Source organism: Periophthalmus magnuspinnatus, chromosome 12 (assembly GCF_009829125.3).
Source record: "Periophthalmus magnuspinnatus isolate fPerMag1 chromosome 12, fPerMag1.2.pri, whole genome shotgun sequence".
NCBI lineage: Eukaryota > Metazoa > Chordata > Actinopteri > Gobiiformes > Gobiidae > Periophthalmus > Periophthalmus magnuspinnatus.
In genome coordinates this window covers 13,690,720-13,715,427 of record NC_047137.1, presented here as the reverse complement: position 1 = coordinate 13,715,427, position 24,708 = coordinate 13,690,720, and the positions used below count along the sequence as shown (strand labels likewise).

General features: G+C 39.5%; 1 protein-coding gene across 1 annotated transcript in view; it reads left to right on the top strand.

The window, feature by feature from the left end:
• Positions 1–21,418, top strand: part of ehmt1b (euchromatic histone-lysine N-methyltransferase 1b) — a 48,706-nt gene extending 27,288 nt beyond the window's left edge. The window contains exons 2-26 of the mRNA XM_055225618.1: positions 733–823; positions 904–1,325; positions 2,055–2,310; positions 3,785–3,933; positions 4,019–4,171; positions 5,362–5,433; positions 5,503–5,608; positions 6,425–7,051; positions 7,965–8,242; positions 9,328–9,560; positions 10,504–10,698; positions 10,777–10,859; positions 11,324–11,430; positions 12,023–12,145; positions 12,736–12,837; positions 12,912–13,016; positions 15,014–15,168; positions 15,592–15,750; positions 16,480–16,624; positions 16,982–17,059; positions 17,506–17,621; positions 17,701–17,787; positions 18,098–18,176; positions 19,120–19,295; positions 20,011–21,418. Coding sequence (XP_055081593.1) covers positions 733–823; positions 904–1,325; positions 2,055–2,310; positions 3,785–3,933; positions 4,019–4,171; positions 5,362–5,433; positions 5,503–5,608; positions 6,425–7,051; positions 7,965–8,242; positions 9,328–9,560; positions 10,504–10,698; positions 10,777–10,859; positions 11,324–11,430; positions 12,023–12,145; positions 12,736–12,837; positions 12,912–13,016; positions 15,014–15,168; positions 15,592–15,750; positions 16,480–16,624; positions 16,982–17,059; positions 17,506–17,621; positions 17,701–17,787; positions 18,098–18,176; positions 19,120–19,295; positions 20,011–20,188 — 4,275 coding nt within the window. The 3' untranslated portion in view covers positions 20,189–21,418. The remainder of the gene's footprint in view (positions 1–732; positions 824–903; positions 1,326–2,054; positions 2,311–3,784; positions 3,934–4,018; positions 4,172–5,361; positions 5,434–5,502; positions 5,609–6,424; positions 7,052–7,964; positions 8,243–9,327; positions 9,561–10,503; positions 10,699–10,776; positions 10,860–11,323; positions 11,431–12,022; positions 12,146–12,735; positions 12,838–12,911; positions 13,017–15,013; positions 15,169–15,591; positions 15,751–16,479; positions 16,625–16,981; positions 17,060–17,505; positions 17,622–17,700; positions 17,788–18,097; positions 18,177–19,119; positions 19,296–20,010) is intronic.
• The last annotated feature ends 3,290 nt before the right edge of the window (positions 21,419–24,708 follow it).

Sequence of the window (24,708 nt, the reverse complement as noted above, 5' to 3'; positions counted from 1 at the left end):
GAGCTGTATAGTCTCAAGATTGGTCCTCTTCGGATGGACCTGTGTATAGCTCCCAAATGGACCAATGTTCTGCCCTTTAGGCTGTCAATCTGTTGTGTTGGTGTTTGAATGAACCAGTTTGAGCAGATGGAGTCATTTTTAAAGGCCTGCTCACATTGGTTTTCTGTTGCCTGTGGATTTTTTTGACATGCTTTGAATATGTTCGTACTATGAGTATCCAAATGTCGGTTGAGCAGATATCCTGGTTTACTCATCATAGAAAGTCTCAGAATGTTTTAATTTTTATTGATGAAAGTTGCTCAGTAGTTTTTTGATGGATAACAGCTACAAGACACATTTGGATCAGCTTTGTCTTATTTTATTTTTGTGTAATGGGAAGTCTTAAGCTTTAAATCAAACAATACCAGAGCATAGTATTGAAAACGATATCTGAAATTAATAGCTGGATCGGTGCATCCCTAATCAATCGTATTTTGTGTATGTAATATGCCTGAATAATTTGAAAATGAAAAATCTTAAAGGCCGTTATGTTGAAAACCACAAAATTAATTTAGCAGTTCAGATTTCAGTCATCTCAAACATTAGTGCACCAGCCTATATTCAGTGCTCGATACATTCACAACTTCATTTTGTCAGGAAAACCACAAATACATGTGCGTTTCAGATATAGGTTCATTGGTTACAGTTGCCATTGCGGAACACTAAATAATAATGTTTTAACTGTGTCCTCAGCCCGCTGGTCTGGCCCAAGGCATCGTGGACAAGGGTTTATACCAGAGGAAAGAGACACGTGGCTCAGCGGACAGCACAGAGGAGCAGCCAAGTATGACCTGTGAACACTGCACATAGACTACAGTAACATGCTTTAGACGGCTTTACAGCTCTTATCTGCTCTTTGCACAGATGGTGACGCAGACATAACCACCAGAGGGAGCTCTCCTGCCGCGGAGGCCATGCTGAATGGAGGTGACTGTGGGGAGTATAAAGCCCTCTCACAGGGCTCCTCTCCGTCTAAGACTCTAGTAGTGAGCGAGAACGGTACTTCAGAGCCTCCACATGTGTCTGTCACTGGGAGTAATGGACTTTGTCTGGGTCAGACACACACAGAGCCCGGCCTATCCCCACACCGGACTCACTGCTCCTCTGTAGGGGCGCACACGGACACTCCCCCCTCCCCTCCACCCACATGTGGAGCCTCAGGGGACTCACTAAAGACTGATCCCCCGAAAGGCTCCGGGCCTTCAGGCACCAAGAACGGCCCTCCTGTTCCAGTTCACAGAGCGCGCAAAACCATGAGCCGGCCAGCAGTCAGCGCTGCTCAGAAGGTACCAGAGCTACACTCAAAGCACTGCTGTTTATGCCTTCTTTTGGATGTCTAGACGTATAGATGTATGTTTCTGCTGATTAAAGCAGAACTGAAGCACTGGTCATTTTAGACGATGATATGGACGCTCCTTTCTGCACCAATTGATCTGATGATCCAGTGAGGGGTGAAATCTGAGAAGACTCTGAAATACAAGCAATAAACAATAAAAACAAGCTACAAATGAACATGATTAAATTAGAATTGTTTGCTACCTTCCTACGAGAATCTTCTGTCAAATCTCATATTTATTTTGTATTTTTTCATATTTGACACATTTTCACGCTTCATTCATTTCATGCGTAATTACTTTGCTGAAATCCTGCAAGCTTGATTGTCAAGAGGTTTGATTTATCAAGCTCTCGGCTGATCCATTCAAGACCACGCGCAACTTTTGGTGCGGAGCAGAAAGCATACATTTTCCAGCAAAAACATTGTATTAACAAATACTATCAAGGTACCAAGTGCAAGAAATGGTCAGTATGATACTACACTTTCATTTAACCAAACACTATATTGTCAGTTAGCTGTGGTGGCTAAAACTCCTCTGAGACGCACGATATCGACGGGAACCATTGCTACACAGTCCTATAAATATCAGTCTGGTGTTCTGTTTCACCTGTCCTGTTGTATCCTGTAAAAGTCTGTGTCATCAACAGTGAAGTCATATGTTTTTAATCTGGCTCTGCAGCTTCTAAACCGGGAAATGCGAGAATCCAAAGGTGCCAAAGGTGACCAGATGGATACTAATGAGCCCCAAACCTCCTCTGACCTGCCCTCCACACAGAACCAGCTACCTCACAGTTCCACCCAGCAGACGGTCACCACAACGAGAAGTGACCGGAGCACAGCACAAAGCCCGCCCCCAGCCTCAACAGACCCCGCCTCCAGCTCTGCACCTGCCTCTACACCTGCCTCTGCTCCTACATCTTCCAAACTGAATCTGGGTCAGACACCTGCTCATGTCTTTACCATCTGATTCTGTCATGTTTAAATATGTCAGTGATGCACTCTAGTCACTGCTTTTTATGTCCTCTTTGCACCCTCATAGTTCAAGTCAGACAGGACGAGTCAAAGTCCACGAGTGTCAAAGTCCCCACCCCATTAAGCACTTAAGAGATTTTTTCAGGAGACTTGAGGAATGTCAATGCTCTTTCATGAGACTAATAAACCAAGATAAAAAAAAACAAGATTATTAGGTCACTGTATGCAGTGACCCATACATAATTCACATGTTTCAACGTATGATTCAAGAAGTAACATTTCTGTCTAAATGTCAGTTTCCTGTCATTGCCTTTTGTCTTCCCTTGCACTCAAAGCTGTTCCACATTTGAATATAATTAATTTTCTACCCCATGAGGCTAAAAGTATGAAAATCAAATCAATGAAAGATGTGGAAAAAATACTTTTGTTTATAGAATAATTAAAGGTGAACTGTATAATTTCTTTTGGTGGCGGACCCACTGCCTGCTTGTCTCCGTGGATATATTATAGCATTTCCTACAATGTTCCACAATGTAGCTTTAAACTTATCTCCATAGAAAAGATCTGTAATTTAAAAAAATGCATGATGGGTGAGTTTAATGCCATATGTGGAACATTCCCAACAATTAGAGAAAGAGCAGTTAGCAACCCCCTCCAAAAGAAAAGTTACATAAGCCTCGTTTACATTGGTTCACTTTGGAGTGAATCGCAAGTCTCTAAAGTGAACTGTCCCGCCCCATTTGACGGGTCCAAAGCAGAGCCTGGACGGTACTAGCTCCCAGTGGTGGCCAGAGTGGTACAGTACGAAAACAAGACAGCAAAAAGCAGACATGATCTTAAAATAAACCACTGTATTTTCAGCGACGGTAACTTAAATATTGAGCTGACATTCTTTTCAAAACACAGCTAGCTCGTTTGTCCCAACTGTTTCCTGTTTATTGATGCACAGCATTTGCGTATAGAGATCAACAATATTATATTTTCAGTTCAAAATACCTCTAAGATGAGGCAAACCCAATGCGTTATATAAAAAGATGCTAAAACATGGCAGAGAGGTGCAGATAAATGAAATAAAATCAGATAAAACAGGAGTAGTTTTAGTGTTTACTATAGCCACATCTCACAGCCACAGACTTGGAATTATCAAAGATCTTATTGTGTGAATTGCTGAGATTGGCCTTAAAATTATGAGAAAACATTTGTAATGTTTGTGTGATGTCAGTGTCTCGTGTAGCAGAGCACTGCTCCTGAACCTGGAGCCTTGCCTGGAGCATGAACACACAACTCGCCTGGAGGGACCGGCTCCAAACAGATCCGCCCCAAGTGGCCCCAAGCGAACTGTACCAATGGAAAAGGCGCTCTAGTGCACCTTTAAAGTGCAAGTGCTAAAGTCATTCTCCACTATAGCGTTGTATAAATGTTGTTTTGCTTCTCCAGTTCCCTTCTCTGGTACCCTGGTGTCCCGTAAGAAGAAGAGGAGGATGGGGACCTACAGTTTGGTCCCAAAGAAGAAAGCCAAAGTGCTGAAGCAGCGATCGGTTTTAGAGATGTTTAAACAGCTGGAGCACACTGCCAAGAGCCCAGAGGTTTGCCACACTGACACAAAGATTTTAGAGTTTTATGATAATAGTGTATAGATATTGCATAGCCTTGTTTTGTTGTTGTTGTTAGGCCAAACCAACAAACCTTAACGGTGAGAAGGTGGTGCACATGTCTGAGGAGGAGGGGTCTGAGCTGGAAGAGTCTGAGGAGGAGCACAAGCCTCCAGAGGAACCAGCGTCAGATGTCCAACAGGCCACACAGGAACCTGAATGCACCACACAGGTGAATGAGACCAGTTTGTAATAAACTTGGAAGACAGGGTTTAATAAGTTTTCTTTTTCCCACTCTTTTTCGAGTTTAATTAAGAAAAAAATAAGTGTACTGGATACATGTATACTGACTTCTTTTGTTAATCTGCTCGTAATAAATAAAATGAATGAATGGATGAAGAAACTGGAAAGTGATAATGGAACACACTATTTAAATGGCTTGAAATTTAAGGCCAATATTGGGGCAGATAAATAATTTGGGCACAGCATAAAATCTGACTAAACTAATCTGTGGTTTGGAGCGAAACGGCAGTGCTGTTTTCTAAAACTCATAGCAAAAGAAAAGTATTTATCTATATAGCTACACTTTAATTAGGCGTCTGTGTAATCCCTCAGTAGTCCAGTTGCTTGCTATTTTAATTAGAAGTAATAAAACATGAACAAAGACTTAATTAATAATGAAAAATTTGTTTAGTCAGGTTTAGCAGCAACTTAAAGTGGGACTAAACACCCAAACTCCATCCACAACCACATTTAAAATAGAGATGCTAAACTTTTGTAGATTTTGTATTCTGTGTCTGTTTTTTGTTTACTTTTTATGTGAAGCACATTGGGCAGCTGAAGTTGTTTTTAAAAATCAAATTGAACACTTTGATTGGTCATACAGGTATCAACACCTCAAACATCTTTCTGTAATCAGGGGAATCCTGAGTGATGTCATGTAGTACTTGAAATAGCAGAGGCCACTGGAGGCAGCACTGATTTGGAACACAAAGCTGAAAATAAACAAAATTTGCACTAAAATGGCCAAAACATTACTAGGAACAGTAGATAATGTTATTAAAACACAGTATGCACAGTTTAGTAGCAAAACAATTGATTGATTTAGGATGTTAATCAAAGTGGAACTAAACACTAACTAAATCATTCTTAATAAATAGTTCATTATGAATCAAGTCCTTGTTCATGCTTCATTAAATCTAATTAAGGTGTAGTTAATACAAAGTGCTGTTTTTTTCTATAGTTGAGCAGTGTAGGATTTTGAATGCCAACAGAATTTAGCCATCCACGTATTCTCAAAAATCTTCATCAGCCACGGAAAAATCCATCTATATAATTCCATTTTACATCTCCAGTCAGTTGATGGGAAGTAGACCTGTCGTTGCAAATGTAGCCTGATGTTTATGGTGGTCTTGTGTTCAGGTGGGCCAGGAGCAGGAGAGCGAGGAGTCAGGGGAGGAGGAGGCAGAGGAGGAGGGCACAGAGTCTGACCTGGTACACAATATGTCACTTCTCATCTAGCTTTACTCCTTCACTGTAAACAACCTGGGTCTTTTTCTTCAGAGCACGGGGTCCAGTGTGAGGCAGAAGAAGCCGAAGCAGACACTGAGGGGGGACAAGGCCTGGCTACGGCCGTCAAGGAAACGCAAGAGGAAGCTAAAAGCCAAAGGTGAGCTCTCCTGTAACTCCTGTACTCTTTAAGACGTATATGTATGATTTTGGTTATTTGCCATGTACTTTTCTCCATGATGATGTTATTGCTTTGCCTGGAATGTTCCACAGTACGGTTGTTTATTTAAATCAACCATGATGCTACCAGTTACAGGTCAGATTTGTGGAGAGGCAACCACTTACTTTAAGAATGTATAATTTAATGAACTTTCTGGAGCTTTCTACCATGTTATTACGTTCTTCCCTCATCTTAAACATGCCTGAAGTGGTTTTATATGTCATCCATGCATGTTTCAGTAATCTTGTGAACTCTCCCTGGCATTTTTTTAACCCTCCTTATGGTTAACAGTACGAGTCTAATATAAAAAACTCAACCCACTAGCCTATCATCCACGCTCCCACCTGACAATTCTCCATAAATATACAAAACATGATACAAAACTGTACACAGAAACTTGACAAACCTGATGCGATGTTTAGTTTAATTAGTGGAGTGTGATACTGAACTGAAGGGAGTAACTTCAGGGCGGTAACGCAGGGAGCAAATTCAGAGTCAAAAACGAAACACTAAATAAACATTTCAACATGTTGTTTTCTGTTATAATCTAAATATATAGTGTATTAGCAATTAATACCCAGTAGAAGTGTAATTTTAAGCAATACAAATATATAAAATCAGTAATAAATGCAAGATAGATGTGTTTAATGTCATACAGTGGAGCATTCCAGGCAAAGCAAAAACAACCGTGGCAGACCCTCCACCAGAAAAGTTACACAGTGCACCTTTATAATGAAACTTTTGTGTTTTATTCAGACACTGAGCTGCAGGATCAGTCTGAAGATCCAGTCCAGCTCAAGTCCTCCGAGGAGAAGTCACCTTCTCAACCCAGTGAACCCTCTCAACCCAGCCCTCAACCCAGAAACGCGGAACCCAAAAACCCCCAACCTACCAATGTGGAACCCAAAAGCCCCCAACCCGGTGACGTGAAACCCAAAAGCCCTCAACCCGGTGACGTGAAACCCAAAAGCCCTCAACCCGGTGACGTGGAACCCAAAAGCCCCCAACCCGGTGACGTGAAACCCAAAAGCCCCCAACCCGATGACGTGAAACCCAAAAGCCCCCAACCCGATGACGTGAAACCCAAAAGCCCACAACCCAGTGACGTGGAACCCAAAAGCCCACAACCCACTATAGAACCAACTATAGAACCCACTGTTGAACCAAACGTGGAGTCAACTTTAGAACCAACTGTAGAACCAACTGTAGAACCAACTGTAGAACCCAGCCTTGAACCCAGTGTGAAAACTAGTGTGGAATCCAATGCTGAACCCGCCGTGGAACCCAGTGCAGAAGTCAGTCCAGAGACCAACCTGCAGGAGCCCCCCTGCTCCTCCACCCCCCCACAGTCTGCTTCTAAAACAGACAAGATGGAAACCAGCAGTAAGAACAGTATTTTATTTAATGTGAAATCACTCTCTGCATTGTACCTTATGGTAGAGTCTAGAATTTTAAAGACATACAAAAATTCTTTATACTGTCCAAAATGTGTAAGAACTAATATGTGCATTGTTTATTGATCAATAGATAACAAATAATGAATACAACTTATTAAACATATTTACTAAAAGTATTCTTTAACTGTATATGACAAGTTAGATAAAATCCCGCCTAGTTGTTTTAATTTTTGGTGAAGTTTGTAATTTTATTTTCTGGTTGGACATGGGCAGCAGATATGACAGATAAAATGTACTTGGAGGTAATTTCATAACTCTTACCTAGAAACCATAATGTTAACAAGGGCCAAAAATGTAAAAGGTTTTTATAATTAGACCAATACAAATACCTGACAACACCTATAAATAAATGACGAGGTAGGTAGAGGGATTCTGTTTTAGAACTCACTGCTATTTTTACACTTTTCTTTTTCTGATAAAATTATGATGAATATTTACCACAGGTACTATCCCACCAAACCAAGTCATAATTAGAAAAACATGAAAACCTGTCATATGCACCAGATAAAATAGTTTACAGCATAAAATCTACATAATTAATTAGAGTAGTTAGAGGTGGAAGAAACTAATGACAGAACCTCACATGCAAGACAATTTCATTTGTATAGCACAATTTATACATTAAGTACGTTCTCAAACAAATCAAAACATAAATAATCGTAAAATTAACATTAAAAGAGAAGAGTGCAGGGAAAAAAAACTTTCAGTCATATGCACAGCTAAACAGAACTGGTTTGAGCTTAGATTTAAACATTGTCAAAGTTTAGACCAGTTTTAACCTTTCTCTCCTTACTCACCTCCTTGGCAATTTAAACATGTTTTCCTGTCCTTCCACGTAGCTCCGCTGAGACCTACAGTAGAGGACAGTCAGGAGCTGCCCCTCTGCAGCTGTCGCATGGAGACTCCAAAGAGCCGAGAGATCCTGATCCTGGCCGACAGGAAGTGCATGGCCACAGAGAGCGTTGATGGACAGCTGAGCCGTTGCCAGGGCGCCGTGCTCAAACAGGAAATGATGCGTCCGTCAAACTCTGTGCAGCTGCTGGTGCTGTGTGAAGACCACCGTACAGGCATGGTCAAGCACCAATGCTGCCCTGGCTGTGGCTACTTCTGTCGGGCTGTGAGTACACGTCACTAGGCACCATGTTTAGAAACTATTAAATAAGACTTTATAGTAGTGCTTTGAAAGTATTTTTTATTTAATCCACATAAATCTTCACTACACTCAGTGCCTAAAGATGTAACTTTTCAAGCTTGTCTCAATGGAGATGGACAGCTCTTTTGGCTGTCTCTGTAATCCCTCAGTCGTCCAGGTATGATCCTTAGTAACAGGAAAATTCAAATCTGTCAACTGGACAAAAAGTTGTAGGAGTGAAGATATTTTCGCTGCTCATCCAAGCCACTTCTTCAGTTCTGAAGACATTGGTTTAGATAAGCTGTGAAAACGTCTTCACTTATTACTTCTTATTTCTATGGAGATGGATAAGTGTAATGCCATTCAGTGGAAAATTTAAGACAAAGTAATAATCTCTATGAATTCAAGCAGGAAAGTTACATATTCTACCTTTAAACTGCTTACACTATAAACCATTTAACTGTTAGTGTCATGTTGGCAAAGGCAACACTGTCGTTTGTAGAGTTTTCAAAAATATCAATATTAATCAATACTAAAACAAGTATTGAAACTAGATACCCATTTGAGGAGGTATTGATATTAAAAGGTCACATTCACAGGGCACATATGAACCATTCCTGAATGGCTTTGGAATGATCTTGAGCTGTATCACAACGAGTATAAATATAACACCACATTGACTAGTTAACGCCCATGGACCACTATGGAACCTACCTGGACGACAGAGGGATATAATACCACATGGGGAATATAAAAAAAGATACTACCATTTAATGTTGAAAATCACTTTCTATTGTCTAAATAAACAGTGTTTTTATTGTTATTGTTGTATCAGTATTGAGTATTGAGTTTGTTCCTTTGTATCGAAATCAAGTTTGAAATTTTAGCATCGTGACAACACTAGCCAATAGCATGCCAGTCATAGTTTTTTCAGTTTTCACCTGACACAGCAGATAAGGTCTGGTGGCTTAGAGTTGACTCTCATGTTAAATATTGTTTCCATCCTAATGGTTCAGCTATCATTGTAAATGCCCACACATGTGCTGACTAAGACCACCATGTTTCCTCAGGGTACGTTTATGGAGTGCCAGCCAGACGTTAGCATCTCTCACCGCTTCCATCGCGCCTGTGCCTCTGTGCTCAAAGGCCAGAGCTTCTGTCCTCACTGTGGAGAGGAGGTGAGCAAGGCCAAGGAGGTGACCATCGCTAAGGCCGACACCACCTCCACAGTGCCCCCCGTACAGGTGCACCATCCGGCCACACCCAGTGCTGCAGAGGGACGGGCAGACACCACCACGGGCAGGTACTGTAGAAACAACAGCAGTTCTCACCAGTCATTCAGATTTTTAGAGCTCGACCAATTTGGGGTTTTTCATGGCCAATGCTGATACCGATTGTGTAGAATCCAGGTGAACCGCTGACCGATAAACCGATATTTTTTTTGGGCTGATATGTAGGACCCATTATGATCATTTTCCCCATAAATATATGACTTGAAATGATTTTAAATTAATACTAACATAAATGCTGTCTATACTTTTTACTTCTATGAACAATTTAACTATAATAAGGAAACAATGTCTGTGTAATCCCTCAGTCGTCTAAATATGATCCATAGTAAAAGAAAAATTCAAATCTGTCAACTTCTCAATAGAAATTGTTTTTAGACGTCCACAAGCCCATTTTTACTGCTAACCCACAATGGAGCAGTTTAATCAAATTTTGTGAATGACATCAATGCACCAAAGTGTTAAAATAAAGTTTTATGCAAAAATTGGTGAGTCCAAGCCAAATATCGGCTGAAGCAGGAGATTTGAGGCCGATAGACAATACACACAAAAAAAGTGCAAATATCAACCTGATTTTTCGGCAAACTGATATATTGGTCTAGCTCTGCTTACTTTTTTTTTTATATTTTTCAGTTTTAGTTTAAAAATCTAACAAATAATCCACTACTCTAATGCTTGTGTGTGTGTGTTAGAAGTTAAAATAAATCTTCAATTACTCCCCTTTTAAATGTTAATAAAATACAAAATAAAGCATTATTCTTATCAATATCATTATATTAGCTTTTGGACTTTAATGGTTTCAAATTTTATCAATTGAGAAACTAAAGAAGTCACCAGCATATGGAACCCAGTGGGTATTTCAACTGGTTAAATAAAGTTTAACAAAATAAAATGAATGAGATACACTTGCTCCAACTCTAAACTGTAAATCTGCCCCATCTCCTCTCTCTCCTGTAGTGTGTCCCGTCTCCCCCCAGAGGCCGAGCTGTGTACTGCAGACAGCTCCTTCTCTGTGCACTCTGCTCTGGACTCAGCTGTCCCCGGCCTGTCCCGCTCCTCCTCAGTGCAGAGCGGGACAGAGGGGCCAATAGCTCACCCAGGACATCCTCGGGAGACACTGGAGAGCGTCCTGGTGGCTCTGGACAATGAGAAGTAAGTTTGAACGCACTCTACACTCGCTGACTATAACCAGGAGACAGCACTGAGGGTCAATGTTGTTCTTTGCCCCAGGCCCAAGAAGCTGCGCTTTCATCCCAAACAGCTGTACCTCTCAGCCAAACAGGGCGAGCTACGGAGGGTCCTGCTCATGCTGGGTCAGTGCTCTTCACAACTGCTTTTAATGCATTAATGTAATCGAATAGTTTTGGACAAAAATCACACAATATACATGCTCAAAAATTACTCTAAAATATATGTCTTGACTAGTACTTTTCACAGTTGCTAAAAATAGATTGTAACATCACATCACAAGGGATTATGGGATACCACCTCAGACAACATTAACTTGTAACATTAGCTTGTTTTTGATACACAATTTCTGTATTTGTAGTGTTTAAACGTAAAATGTGTGTCACGTTTCAGTTTGTTTGTCTAAAGTCTGACATCATCTGTAAAGTTGGAAAATTTCTCTATATTGACTCAGTTAGCTATATTTTAACTTTGCATATTTTCCAAACCATTTCACTATTATATTTCAATATTGTTATCTTTATTATTTCTTATAATGATATAAATACATTTTTATGTTTTTAAATTTTACTAACATTCGTATATGCAGTTGATGGAATTGACCCGAACTTCAAGATGGACTCTCAAAACAAGCGCACACCTCTCCACGCAGCGGCAGAGGCAGGACATATAGACATCTGCCACATGCTGGTGCAGGTGAGTTTGTTTTGTTACAGTTGGGACATTGCTATAGCTTGTATAGTTCAAAGCTGAATGTGAGTAAAAGTAGATGTATGCAATATACGAAAAATGTTCACAGTTTTCTTAGAGCCAGATCACAATTTGGATTTTATCACAATTCATGTTAGCTTCCCATCTGCATTTTGCAGTAGAGGTAAATTAAGTCATCTGATTCTTCCAAAAATTCACATTTCATTCCATTTGGTTAAATCCACTTGTTGCTCAGTCAGAGCAGTACTGACCTTTACCAATAGGAGGTGTGGACAGGAACACGTGTTCCTGGAATGAGCTGCATTCCAGAATTTTTTTAGCGAATTACGATATGACGAGTTTACAAAAAAGCATATTATCACAGGAATGCAATCATAATAAAATTTTCATCACCAACTGCCCAGCCCAAAGTGAAAGTCTGTATAAGGAAATAAGTGTAGTTCTATTGTAACCTATCAAATCCAATAATACAGAACAGTAAATTATATTTGTTATACGAAATACAGATGAACGATAGATCAGTAATAAAACAGTAGATATAATGAATTGCTTGAGCTTGTGTTTGCTGCGTTGTCAGGCTGGAGCTAACCTAGACACAAGTGATGAGGACCAACGCACTCCTCTGATGGAGGCCTGTGAAAACAACCACATGGAGATCGTGTGTTTCCTGCTACGAGCGGGAGCCAGCGCTACACACAAGGTACTCCTCTGGCCTTATACGTGCACCTATCTTTGTGTCACGAATATGACTTTTGAGTCTTTCTCAAAATTAACCTATACACATACTTAATGTTTTTGTGTTTTTTCTAATTACAACTTTATTTGACAGAACAATTGGCAGTTTTTGAACAGAAGTTGAAAAATACTGGCTGTAGCGCTGAGTTTTAATAAGGAGTCACCAAGAGACAAAATACAGAGACAATTTATACGCAAGAACCAGTAAACATTAGCTCAATAAATTAAAGTCATTTATTTTTATATATACACATTTTTGTTTAAATTAGAGGCATTTGAGGCATTGTTTATGTTTTTAGGTAACAGTTGTATGGTGTGGATGGAACAAAATGCCCCATGTCTCACCAGGAAGTAAAACTGTAAATTTCACCAAAAAGAAAAAAAAAAAATAGAAAAATAGCTAAGATTTTTAGTAAAATCTGAAATATAATTGTATAGTATTAATTGTATTTGTTGTTCAAATGTATCCATATTCATGATATTACATTTCACTCCACAACCAATATGATGTTCAACAGAGTAACAGAATCTTTTCCACCTTCTCTCTTTCCTCAGGACGCTGAAGGGTTCACGTGTCTCCATCTAGCGGCCAAGTCTGGTCATTACAACATAGTGGAGCACCTCCTCACAGTGGGGCTCATAGACATCAATGATCAGGTAAATATAAAGTGAGCACTCAAGACTGTTCCCTTCAGTTTTCGCAAATACTACGTAATATGTGCTGTTTCCAGGACGACGGGGGCTGGACGGCCATGATCTGGGCCACCGAGTACAAACACGCAGACCAAGTTAGACTACTGCTGTCAAAGGGAGCGGACATCAACATCAGGGACAAGGTCAGGTCATGGCTCTGTTTATAAGTAGAATTATAAAGTGGTTTGAAACTTTGTACCAGTGGAGGTTTAGCTCTTTCAAAGTGGAAAACTGGGAATAACTCCCTGGAATTTTATCAGACATACAGGGTGTCCATAAAGTCTTTTTACAATTTTTAAATTAATTTACAAAGACAAGTGATAAGATGTATTAATTAGATTAGAACAAGTCTGTAAAGAGACTTTATAGACACTGTATGTTTGAGTAATTTGTTACATTAAGGATCATCGACTAATAATTTAATATTTGTTATCTGGATACACTAGAGAGATTTTATAATAACAAAATGGCACAAGAATATCATACTGTTTTTTTACTTTGTCTTTAGTTTCGATATTTTTGCTTAACTTCTATTATACAATACAAGGCCTAACATCTTTGTCAAAGGAATAAAACTAAACATTGTAACAGAGGCAAAGTATCTGGGGGTTCATTTGGACTAGACTTTGTCTTTCAAAAAGCATATAAAAAAGTACACAATTCAATCCGCTACAACATCTCTTCCCTTAGACACATGAGGAACAGCCTGACAGTAGAGGCCGCTTTTACATATTTTAATGCCATGATTATTCCACACCTGACCTACTGTGTCTCCTCCTGGTCTCAGGCCAATGAGAGCGCTTTAAAATCTCTCAGATCCACCTATAATCAGGCAGTAAAGGCGCTCGATAAAAAAACCCTCCATTATCACCACTGTAACATCTTAAGTAAATATAAAATGTTCAGTTTCAATAATTTAATTTAATGATTTAATTTTTAATTTTTTTTAATTCAAATCTAAGAAAATTATTCAAAATTATTAATAATACAGCTTCATCTACATTAAAAAAATGTACTATCCTTTGTTCTGAACAAACTACTCGACCCACTCGTTCCTCCGTAAACCGAAATGGTATAGTTCCAAAAAGATCCTCGGCCTTTGCTTAATCGGCTTTTTCTTATCAAACCATTAGGCAGTGGAAACAGCTTCCAGACAGTCTGAAATTGTCTGTGGATTTTAATAGTTTTACTAGAAATTTGAAAAAGTTCATTTTAAATAATCAAATGTGTCCACATCAGTCTAGTTAGTTGGTGCTGCTCTGTCCTCACTGTATAAACCTGCACATAATGATTTTTATATTAGTCTGGACTGGGGGGGGACATACTGTATTGGACATGGGGTCATTTTTTTTATTGTATTTAATTGTTATTGTTGTATGGCAAACTGTCGTATGCAAGTATATTGTATATTGTAATTGTTAATTGATATGTGTTTTTTAATGTGTGTTCACCTGCCCAGGGACTTCAGATGGAAAGTAGCAGTAGCTAAATCTGGTACAAATCATCTTTTCCTTGTAAGATTAATGAATTTGTACATGGTCCCTGTCAAATAAAGAAAGAAAGAAAGAAAGATTATTGTTGATCAGCAGATAAATTGAAAAAAGACTTGAATTATATTATATTATATATGCTAACTGTAGGCTCAACTCTGGCTGTATCAATGAGATCTGAGCTTTATTTTAACACAATATGATCATAAACAACTGACTTAGCTGGAATTACAACAGGTGAGCTGCATTAGCATTAGCCAACAGTTTTTCAGTTACTCACTCTTACATTTTTGTAAAAAATCAACCACCTAAACAGGACCATGAACGCTTGTATTGATCACAGACTCCTGAAAAGGTGTTGTTTAAATGCATTTAGTATTTTTTCTTGAGCTTTCAGATGATCATAAAACTTTTATGACTCTGTTTGCTAATGTGTGCATAGACATACGTACCACCATAGACATATGTATAGAACCCCCTGGCGTGATGTCACTGCAAGCTATCAATTCTGAATGCCAAATAAAGTAACTGTACTGGAATACAGTACAGTACAGGAATACAAAATTAGTATTCTGAATATGTATTTTTGGTACATGGTTTCACTTCCTAAAACTGACTGAGTGACTGACCCTGGCTGTGTGCGTGTACAGGAGGAGAACATTTGCCTGCACTGGGCGGCCTTCTCGGGCAGTGTGGAGATCGCAGAGCTGCTGCTGGACGCTCACTGTGACCTGAGAGCGGTCAACATCCACGGAGACTCCCCTCTGCACATCGCTGCCCGGGAGAACCGCCTCGAGTGTGTCATGTCAGTCTCACTGTGCTATAAAAAACACTATAACCACCAGATAAACACACCATATACACTACCAGTCTGGACACACCTGCTCATTCATTTTTTCTTTGTTTACTAGAAGAAGAAAAACAGTGAAAATAACTCAACTAAATGTTTTTATATATTTTATATTCAAATACTCAAAAGTATCCACCCTTAGCTTTGTCATAGCGCTGCAATGTGATGTTAATGATGAAGCTGACAGTTGTACCTTGTCAGTGGTCAAAGCAAAGGGTGGCTGTTTTTCAAAATGTAAAACTAATTTTGAGTTATTTTTTGTTTACATTGTAGATTTTTACTGAAGGCATCAAAACTATAAATGAACACATGGAATGTAGTAAACAATCATGACTGGTAGCATATGTAAAACTAAGTGTCCTGTACCTGTGTGCTCAGGCTGTTCCTGTCCCACGGAGCAGACGTGTTCCTGAAGAACCGTGAGGGCGAGACTCCTCCGGACTGCTGCAGCCACAGCTCCAAGGCCTGGATGGCTCTGCAGGCGAGCCGCAGGGAGAGAAGCATACGACCAAGGCTAGGACACAAAGTCCTGCACAGGTCAGGGCTCTGCTGGTGTAGTAGATGGACAGAGGACAGGCCTTCTAAAGATAAGCTTGTCTAACTGAAAAATGTGTTAACAGAAGTTTAGGTAGTGGTCAGGCAGAGAAAAACTTGGTGTCCTTAAAGCTCTCCCACTCACCAACTGTATATGTGGACTGGACTTGGCTGCAGCTGACTGCAGAGCAGTATGTTGAGAGCCATGTGTCTCTCCTTTTACCTCACGTGCCTTTGCATCGTGGGAGAAAATCATAGCACGCATAAGTCTCAACATATTTTGCAAGAAATTAGAAGTTTATTCCATGATATGTCTTTTAGAAAACACAGCTCATCCAAAGATTAGCTGGTAACAAACATTCAAATATAGCACGTGCAAAGCTATGTCTGCGGTTAATGTGACAAAAAATGCCTTTCTGTGTTAAAGGGGTAAGGTTAGAGATCCTTGTTTGTCTTGCATGTGCTGGTGGGACCCTGTAGGGAAGAATCTGTCTAAAAGGAGGTGCTAACTACACTTAAGCTAACACACCTATTTGATTACAGTTTCTGTTTGCTAGCTAGATCTAATAGATTTTTCTTTTCCTGTGGATCCTACCTGGACGACCTGGATTACACTGACAATAATGTGATACTTGAACAACTGCAGCAAAGAATGAACAACTGCTGAGTAGATACATGTTGTTGTATTTTAATAATACTGATTGCTCTTGTTTTTTTTCCCTTTTTATACAGAGACATTGCATTGGGGCAGGAGGCTGTGCCCATCCCCTGTGTGAACGAGGTGGACAGTGAGCTTTACCCTGAGGACTACAAGTACATCAGAGAGAACTGTGTCACCTCCCCCATGAACATAGACCGCAACATCACACATCTACAGGTACTGACCACTCTGAACTGTCACCTCCACACACACACGCACACGCACACACCTACACTCCTCACACTGAACTGTCACATCCACACGCGCGCACGCACACACACACACACACACCTACCCTCCTCTCACTGAACTGTCACCTCATTCATTAGCATAGACATCACACATCAACAGGTACTGACCACAATGAACTGTCACCTTTATTGGTTGATATAATTTCATGTTTTGAAAGTCAAGTAAATGGTGGACCCTGTGCCAGAAGTGTTACATAGTTCACCTGTAAATAGGGTTTAGAGCTGTATCATTAACATTTTTTCATGCCCTGTCTCATGTGACTGTGTGTTGTTGTGTCCTCAGTACTGTGTGTGTAAAGAGGACTGCTCCACCAGCATCTGCATGTGTGGACAGCTCAGTCTGCGCCGCTGGTACGACCAGGTGAGCTCCATGGAAACACTGCACCAGTATAGCCCTGCAACCATAACGTGCACAAAGAACCATCCATAACTAATCTTACTGTTCTGTTATTATGCATTATACCATTGTGCTTAAGCCTTAAAAGCAGGAGTATGCAGAGTTTTTATTTCACATGTATAAACATGAACACTCCTCAGATGTAAGGTCAAATATAGCTTTTACTGTTTTCATTTGTACTGTCGATTTATTCTTGATTACAGAAACATTGGACATAATGATCAGATTGTTGTAATTTAGCGTTTTTTTGTCAATGTGATTGTCCAATCAGAATGCAGGTTAAGGCACTGGCAGCCCACATTCAGTTGTGGTTGTAGTGCCTTTTTTAAAACAGCAGCACATACTGTGCCTTAATTGTCAGAATGAAAATGTTCCTTGAATCGCTGATGGAATTGTATTGTATGTTTCAGAATGGTCAACTGTTGCCAGAGTTTTGCCGTGAGGAGCCTCCTCTGATCTTTGAGTGTAACCACGCCTGCTCCTGCTGGAGAACCTGCAAGAACCGTGTGGTGCAGAACGGGCTCAGGTGGGTCATCTCAGTGGAGCGCTTGTGTCGTAATGTTTTATGTTTCTTGAGTCATGATCGTGTGTGTTTTGTTCTGCAGAGTGAGGATGGAGCTGTTCAGGACTCAGAGGAAAGGCTGGGGCGTCCGGACGCTGCAGGACATCCCACAGGGCACCTTTGTCTGCCAGTGAGTCACATGATTTACTCTTCTCATGTGCACATGGAAACATATGGTAGAGCACTTTTTGGATTACAACCACATTCTGGACAGTGAGGCAACCTAAATGCAGGAGTAAATATTAACAAGCATCCAGGTATCTTTTTGATGAAGAACATCATTAAAACAAGGTTAAAAGTTCAAAAAGCTTTACATGAATTTGCATAATTTTGTCCCAGTCAGGATTAGTGTCGGTGTGTAAAGTGTAATTCTTGAAAGCAGTGCAAGCCTGTGATGTAGTGATATGTGGTGAACAGTTCCTCTGATGTGTGTGTTTCAGATATGTGGGGGAGATCATCTCTGAGGACGAAGCTGAGATGAGACAGAACGACGCATATCTGTTCAGCCTGGACGACAAGGTCAGCTCTGTCCCCACTACACTGTAATCATTTTACACCATTCTTTTTGTTTGATTCAAACTTAACTACCCAATTTTCCTCACATAAATGAATGAAATCAGAACTTTATAACAAAAATTTGACAACTATCTTCATGTACTTAAAAACATTTTATCAATTGTAAAAATAAAGAGCCGTGTAATTCAGTATATGACACTTTGAGGTGAGAGCTGATTGGCCAAGTGAGAGCTACAGCTGCTGTAAACCTGTGGTCTAAAATCATGCCTATGCATATTAGCGACGCGCCAAAGGCTTTGTGAGAGCCAGAGGTGGTAGAGTAGTAGTAAAAATTAATTAATTACTCAAGTAAGAGTTACGTTTCTTCTTCAAAATAATATTACACAAGTAGAAGTACAAAGTAGTGGTCCAAGAAATTACTTAAAAAGAACTTTGAGTAAAAAGGTATTTGGGGAAACTACTGCACAAGTAAGAGTAACTTGAAGAGTAACGTTAACATCAGATTTTTAAGTTCATATAATTTGAAGGACAGAATATTAAATAATCACAAAAGCACAAAAAAGACCCAAAAATAAAGTAAACAAATCTAGTGAGCACTGGGGTCAGTCCAGAGCCACTAACATGTGTGAAAATGACCTTACAAAAGTACTGTTACTTCAGTAAAAAGTGAAAGTATGCTGCTAGAAAAGTACAATTTCTTTAAACAATTAGATGTAACTGTGTAAATGTAACTGAGTACTACCCATTTTCCCCTTTCATGGTTTGAAAATCAGCTACGCCAGCTTTAATACAACTGTACCTCCATATTTACGTACACTGAACACAATACATGCTAAGAATATGGCAAAATTTTAAACGGGACGACATTTGTAAGCTATCCTTAGAAGAGCATTCACTTCTGATTTGGACGTGACTTGATAAACTCCATATGTCTGCCTCCCCACAGCCTCAGGACCAGTACTGCATAGATGCCCGTTACTATGGCAACATCAGCCGCTTCCTCAACCACATGTGTGAGCCCAACTTGTTGGCCGTGCGAGTGTTCACCACGCACCAGGACCTGCGCTTCCCACACATCGCCTTCTTCGCCAGCACGGGCATTCAGGCCGGAGAGGAGCTGGGGTAAGACACTAATAACAGTAATAACACGTTCAGATTGTAGGGTTTACTTTATTAATCCCTCAAGGAAATTCATTTTCTACATTGAACCCATTGCACAGCGCCCCGGGACCATCTCCAGATGCTGAGCTAGACTTGATCAAGACTACTTTAGCTGGAGCAGTATGTTTAAGTGATGTTACTACTGGTCATAAATGAGCCTTTTTTCCAATATTAATGTTTGTATTTGAGTGAACTATATGAAATAACATAAATATGAAACTGTAATTATCCACTGTTCTCGTGCTTGATCACCGTCAAGATATAAACATAAAAGTCAAACTGGCAGTTGAATCAAAATAAAATGTTTATCATCTGCCAGCTCCTCTTAAAGCCACAGTTTGTAACTTTTTCGCCAAAAATAGACTAAAATAATAGTTTTGTTGTTTGGTTTTTTTCATTTTGGTTATGTTTATTGCTCAGAGAAACATAAAAATACATGCATTCTTACTGTTGTACTGTCCACAAACATGACTCCTCCCGCTCTGGAAATGTTTTTTTTAGCTATAATATCCAACAGTATGACATAAATCTTATAGAGAATGTTCCAAAGTATAGTTTTAAATGTCTATTACCATGGAATCGTACCTTCGAGTTGAATCTAACTTGTCAACTAGGGGCACGTCCTCAGTAACCCCCTGTTCCTCTTCGTCCTCACTCGCTCCTCTCTGCTGCTCAGGTTCAACTATGGCGACCACTTCTGGGAGATCAAGAGCAAACTGTTCAGCTGTGCGTGCGGATCTCCCCACTGTAAATACTCCTCCGCCGCCATGGCAACGCTCGCAGCCGACAGCACGCCAGGGGAGCAGCTGGCCAGCGCCTCGCCAGACACCAGCTCGCCCACCGGACCCTCATAAGCCCCGCCCCCGCCGCCTCATGAACCCCGCCCCCTGACCACTGTAAAGACCGCCCACCCCCCTCAGGCTCCATGCTTCAAACTGAACTTTATCCGTGGACCCGTACTGTACGTCATCCTGGTTGGAATTTTGTATTTCCAGAGTCATGACGAAACCGCCGCACAATCCAATAACTGACAGACAACTGAGGAATTTTTAAATCTTTTTTTTTGTTTTTTTGTTTTGTTTTTTAAACATCCATCAGCTATAAAACATTCTGACCAGTAACAAATTATAATCTAAAGAAAGTGGCGATTGGTTTCATAGGAATAGTACATTTAGGAACTATTAAAACTTAACTTTCAACTTAAAATTTTACTTAAATTTGCACTACTTCGGCACTTTTACGTTTACCTCATTGGTATTGAATCGAGATGGCAAATCTGGTCGAAAATCCAAAAATCTTGGAGGAAAATTTGCCCTATTGCAAAAGTGAGGAATTTCATACTGTTGTGGAATGCCATGCTAAAGAATGCCATAACAATACTCAAACTGAAATCATTTTGTGTAAATCTGAAAATGTTTACAGCAGTTTTCAATACATTTTTCAGGCTGTTGTTCATAATGTTTTGGCTGATGGATCTAAGTCGTCATAATGAAATTCTGAAGTTGCAAGAAGACAAAATTTTGTTGCTGAATCATTCCAACCAAAACTGAATTCTCGCCACTGTTTTGTGTCATTTAACCAATTCAAATGGAAATGGTTTTGGAAAGTGGCTTTTTAACGACTATGTATCAATGAACGCCACAGCATTCCTCTGCCGACACGCGGACTGTGAGAATCAATGCATTATCGACTGGTAGTTTTACAAAGCATGAATCTTAACGTTTGGAAGAATTTCTGTGAATTTGGCTCCAATTCAAATCAATGGTGCTGACAAAAGTTTTACTTTTGTTGAAATTTTAATGATCCCATGAATATAGTTTGTACAATAAGAGAACGTTTTAAGTTTTTAATGTTTTTTTTTTCGTTTTTTTTTTTTTCTTTTTGGCTGTAATCTAATTGTAATACGTGTAGCTAGTCTTATTTTTACTCTCGTTTTTGGAGGACTTTTAAATGTTGTAGTGACGCAGTAGCTGTGTGTCTGGACATGGAGAGGATTCATGCACCTTCATTGCATTCTGTTACATATTTCTTGTGAACGGTCCATCTGATTGGTTGTCTTTTTCAATAAATTTACTAATACATTTACACTTGTTTTTTTATTCTTTTTAGAGTTTTATGATATTTAACTGGCTGAAGAACATGTGGTTGTCATCTTGGGTTCGAGGTTAATGCTTTACTAAGTCGTCTGTCTCAATTGTTTCATAACAAAACAAATTATTGCTATTCATGGATTTTAAAAAAGAGCTTTAAAGGAACTGTATGTACAATTTAGATTTTACATTTCACAAACATCACCTTTCTGTGTCCCTGATAAGAGAAAAACATGTTCAAATCAAATACAGCTTTTACTGATTTAATTATAAAAACATTGGACATGATGGTGGCCAAGTTGTTATAATGTAGCGTTTTAGTTCTCAAGATGATAGTCCAATCAGAAAGATGAGTCTAACATTATTCTCATTTGGGTTGCCATCCAATTGTGTTTCAATGCTGAAATGAGCAATAAACACACCTAAATAATAAATAAATCTACTTAATAAATGAGTAGATACATCTATTAAAAGTGCTGGTCTTATTGTCTCATAGGATTTCAAAGCAAATGCAGCTGATAAAAACAGATGTACTAAAGAAACAGACGAGTCACAAGACTGGGTTTACAATTTAGTTTAAATAAGTTTAGTTATAGACTAAAATGTACATAGGCAGAAACAGAAACCATCTCATTTCAAGTCAACTGAGTCAGTCGAGTCCATTTCAAGGTAACAGCAGTGACATGAGCTCCTGTTCTGTGTGACTGAAAACTTTACATTAATATAATAAGGACCACAACTCACAATCACAACCTGGGAGATCATTATCGGTTATATACTGAGAAGTGGACATCATATCATTGAGAGCTTTTTTTGGGTTCAGTTTGTTGTTTTTTTTCAGGTTTTAGTCATAGGATCTGGCAACCCAAAGTGAGGCGCTCATTCTGCTTTCTGATTGGATAACTGACAAAATGACCGCCACACAAAGTATTAAACCATGTCAAATTTTTTTGTCATTGTGAATAAATCCACATTAGAAGTTCATGTAAACATGTTTACTTCACATCCCAGGATAAGAGAAAGTCTTACTTCTATATTTAGCGTATATCTTTAAAATAGCAGGAAGCTCTCGTTCTGAGCTTGTTAAACAGCTGGTGATTGCTCCCTTCCTGATTACACTGAAGCCTGAGCCGGCTCTCCCGCTTCTCTGATAAGTGAAGCACAGGGAGGGCCTGCTTTCCGCATTCCTTTTTGAGCTGGCCCCGTGGTGCCCAAAGACCAGAGACCAGAGCCCAGAGCTGGACTGGACTTTGACCCAAACCCTGGTCCACACTGACCCAGGACAGGATGATGAAGAGGAGGCTGCCCATCAGGTCCCGCTGGGCTGAGAGGAGGTCCACTGTGGTCTATGGTATGTGCTACTCCAGTTAAAGTGCCAATTCTTATTAATGTTTTGTTGAATATGAATGGAAAGATGAACATGTTAAATTATGCACACTGTTGTTGTGTCTTCAGGAAAAACCCTTACCCACATTGCCTGGTATAAATGTGGTGTGTGAGTGAGTGTTGGTGGTGGTTGGAGGGGCCGATGGCACAGATTGGTAGCCTCACTTCTGTCAGTTTGCTCTGGGGCAGCTGTGACTATGGAGTACGGAGTGAATGAATAATAACTATTGTGTCGTGCTTTGAGATATTTGAAATATAAAGACTGCAAATATTTCATTATCAGCTGGCTGTCATTTTACACACCTTGTGTAATGTTCATGTGCACCTGCAGTTGTGTTAATCCTGGTTGGGAAATACTGTGGGGAACATCATCGTACCAGTCCATGTGACCTACATTATAAATCCTTAAATATGTGTAAACAAAAACATATTCTATTCTGAAACAAAGGCAGCTGGAGGCAAAAGTGAAATGGAACATGTTATTTCAATGGGGAAAGTGGGATTTACCAACCGCCACCACCAAAGGCTGTTTGGCAAATGAAACCAGCTTGGGTTAAAAACATTTACAGCTGTGTATTACATTATTTGTTTATTTATTTATTTGGGAGATTATGACAGGCAGAAAAAATACTTACAGAAATGTTTACCCCACTACAGTTTTTCATTTCATCTTCAGATATATTACACATTTCACTATAAATTATACTGAAGCTCAAACATAATTTTGACACAATTTTCTAGAAAACTGTATTTTTCTATTCTTCTAACAAACAAACAAACATTTGTACCTGGGAATTCTGAGTTGTAATTTATTTTTTATTATAAAGTCTTAAAATCATTGGCATTTAGATCTGTTTATCAGTGAATCATTCAAACTGTATTGTGTCTGCTTCATTTTGTCTCCACGTCTCTATTCTGACATTTTGAATATTCTGAAAACACAGGATTTTAAAGGGTCTATAATAATGAATACACTGAATATAAATGAACACAATCTGTTCCAGCGGTGCGCTCAGCCACCTACAGCTCCTGGAGGATGCTGACCCTGGGGGCGGAGTATGAGGACACCTGGGCGTCCGCACCTGCACGGAAGCCCCGCTCTGACCCCCGCCCACTACAGGAGGAAGACACGCCCCCCTGCTCACCTGAGGAGCGGGAGGACGGGTTGTCATGGCAGCCAGCTGACACCTCCCCCCAGTCCGTCCTGTGCCTGGAGGGTCAGAGCCAGGCGGGTTGTGGGGGAGTGGACAGCATCGTACGGAGACACGAGGACGCCCACAGCTCAGAGTGGACTCACAGGTGGGACCACACAATAGGGGCTGTCAGGCTTTATTTTGGCAAGTAAATCAGCATTAAAAAATTATAAGTATTTACTTTTGGTCAGAAAAAAAAAAAAAAAAAAAAACATAGAAAAAAAACAGTGGACAAAAGAGAGATGGCACATCACCTGGCTTCACGGAAATAGTTTAAACCATCTTTTGGAAAATTCTACAGAACCCCACAGATAGTGGAAAGGTGAAAAATGACATTTACAAAATTAAAAAATGAAAAATATATTATCTTGAGGGAACATAATAATTTCTAACCATATATTTTCATCATCAGATATTTAACATGAAAAATAAAAATAATACCTCGTTCCCTTGTGATAATTAAGTCATTGCTTCAAGATATATTATTATTATATATTTTTGTATTATATATATATATATATATATATATATATATATATATATATATATATATATATATATATATATATATATATATATATATATATATATATATATATATATGTTTGTTTTTTTTCAAATGTCCTATGCCGGGCTACTTAAGATTCTCCAGTATGTCATAAAACGCACTTATCTCCATGGCGACTGTTACAAAGTATGGTTTTA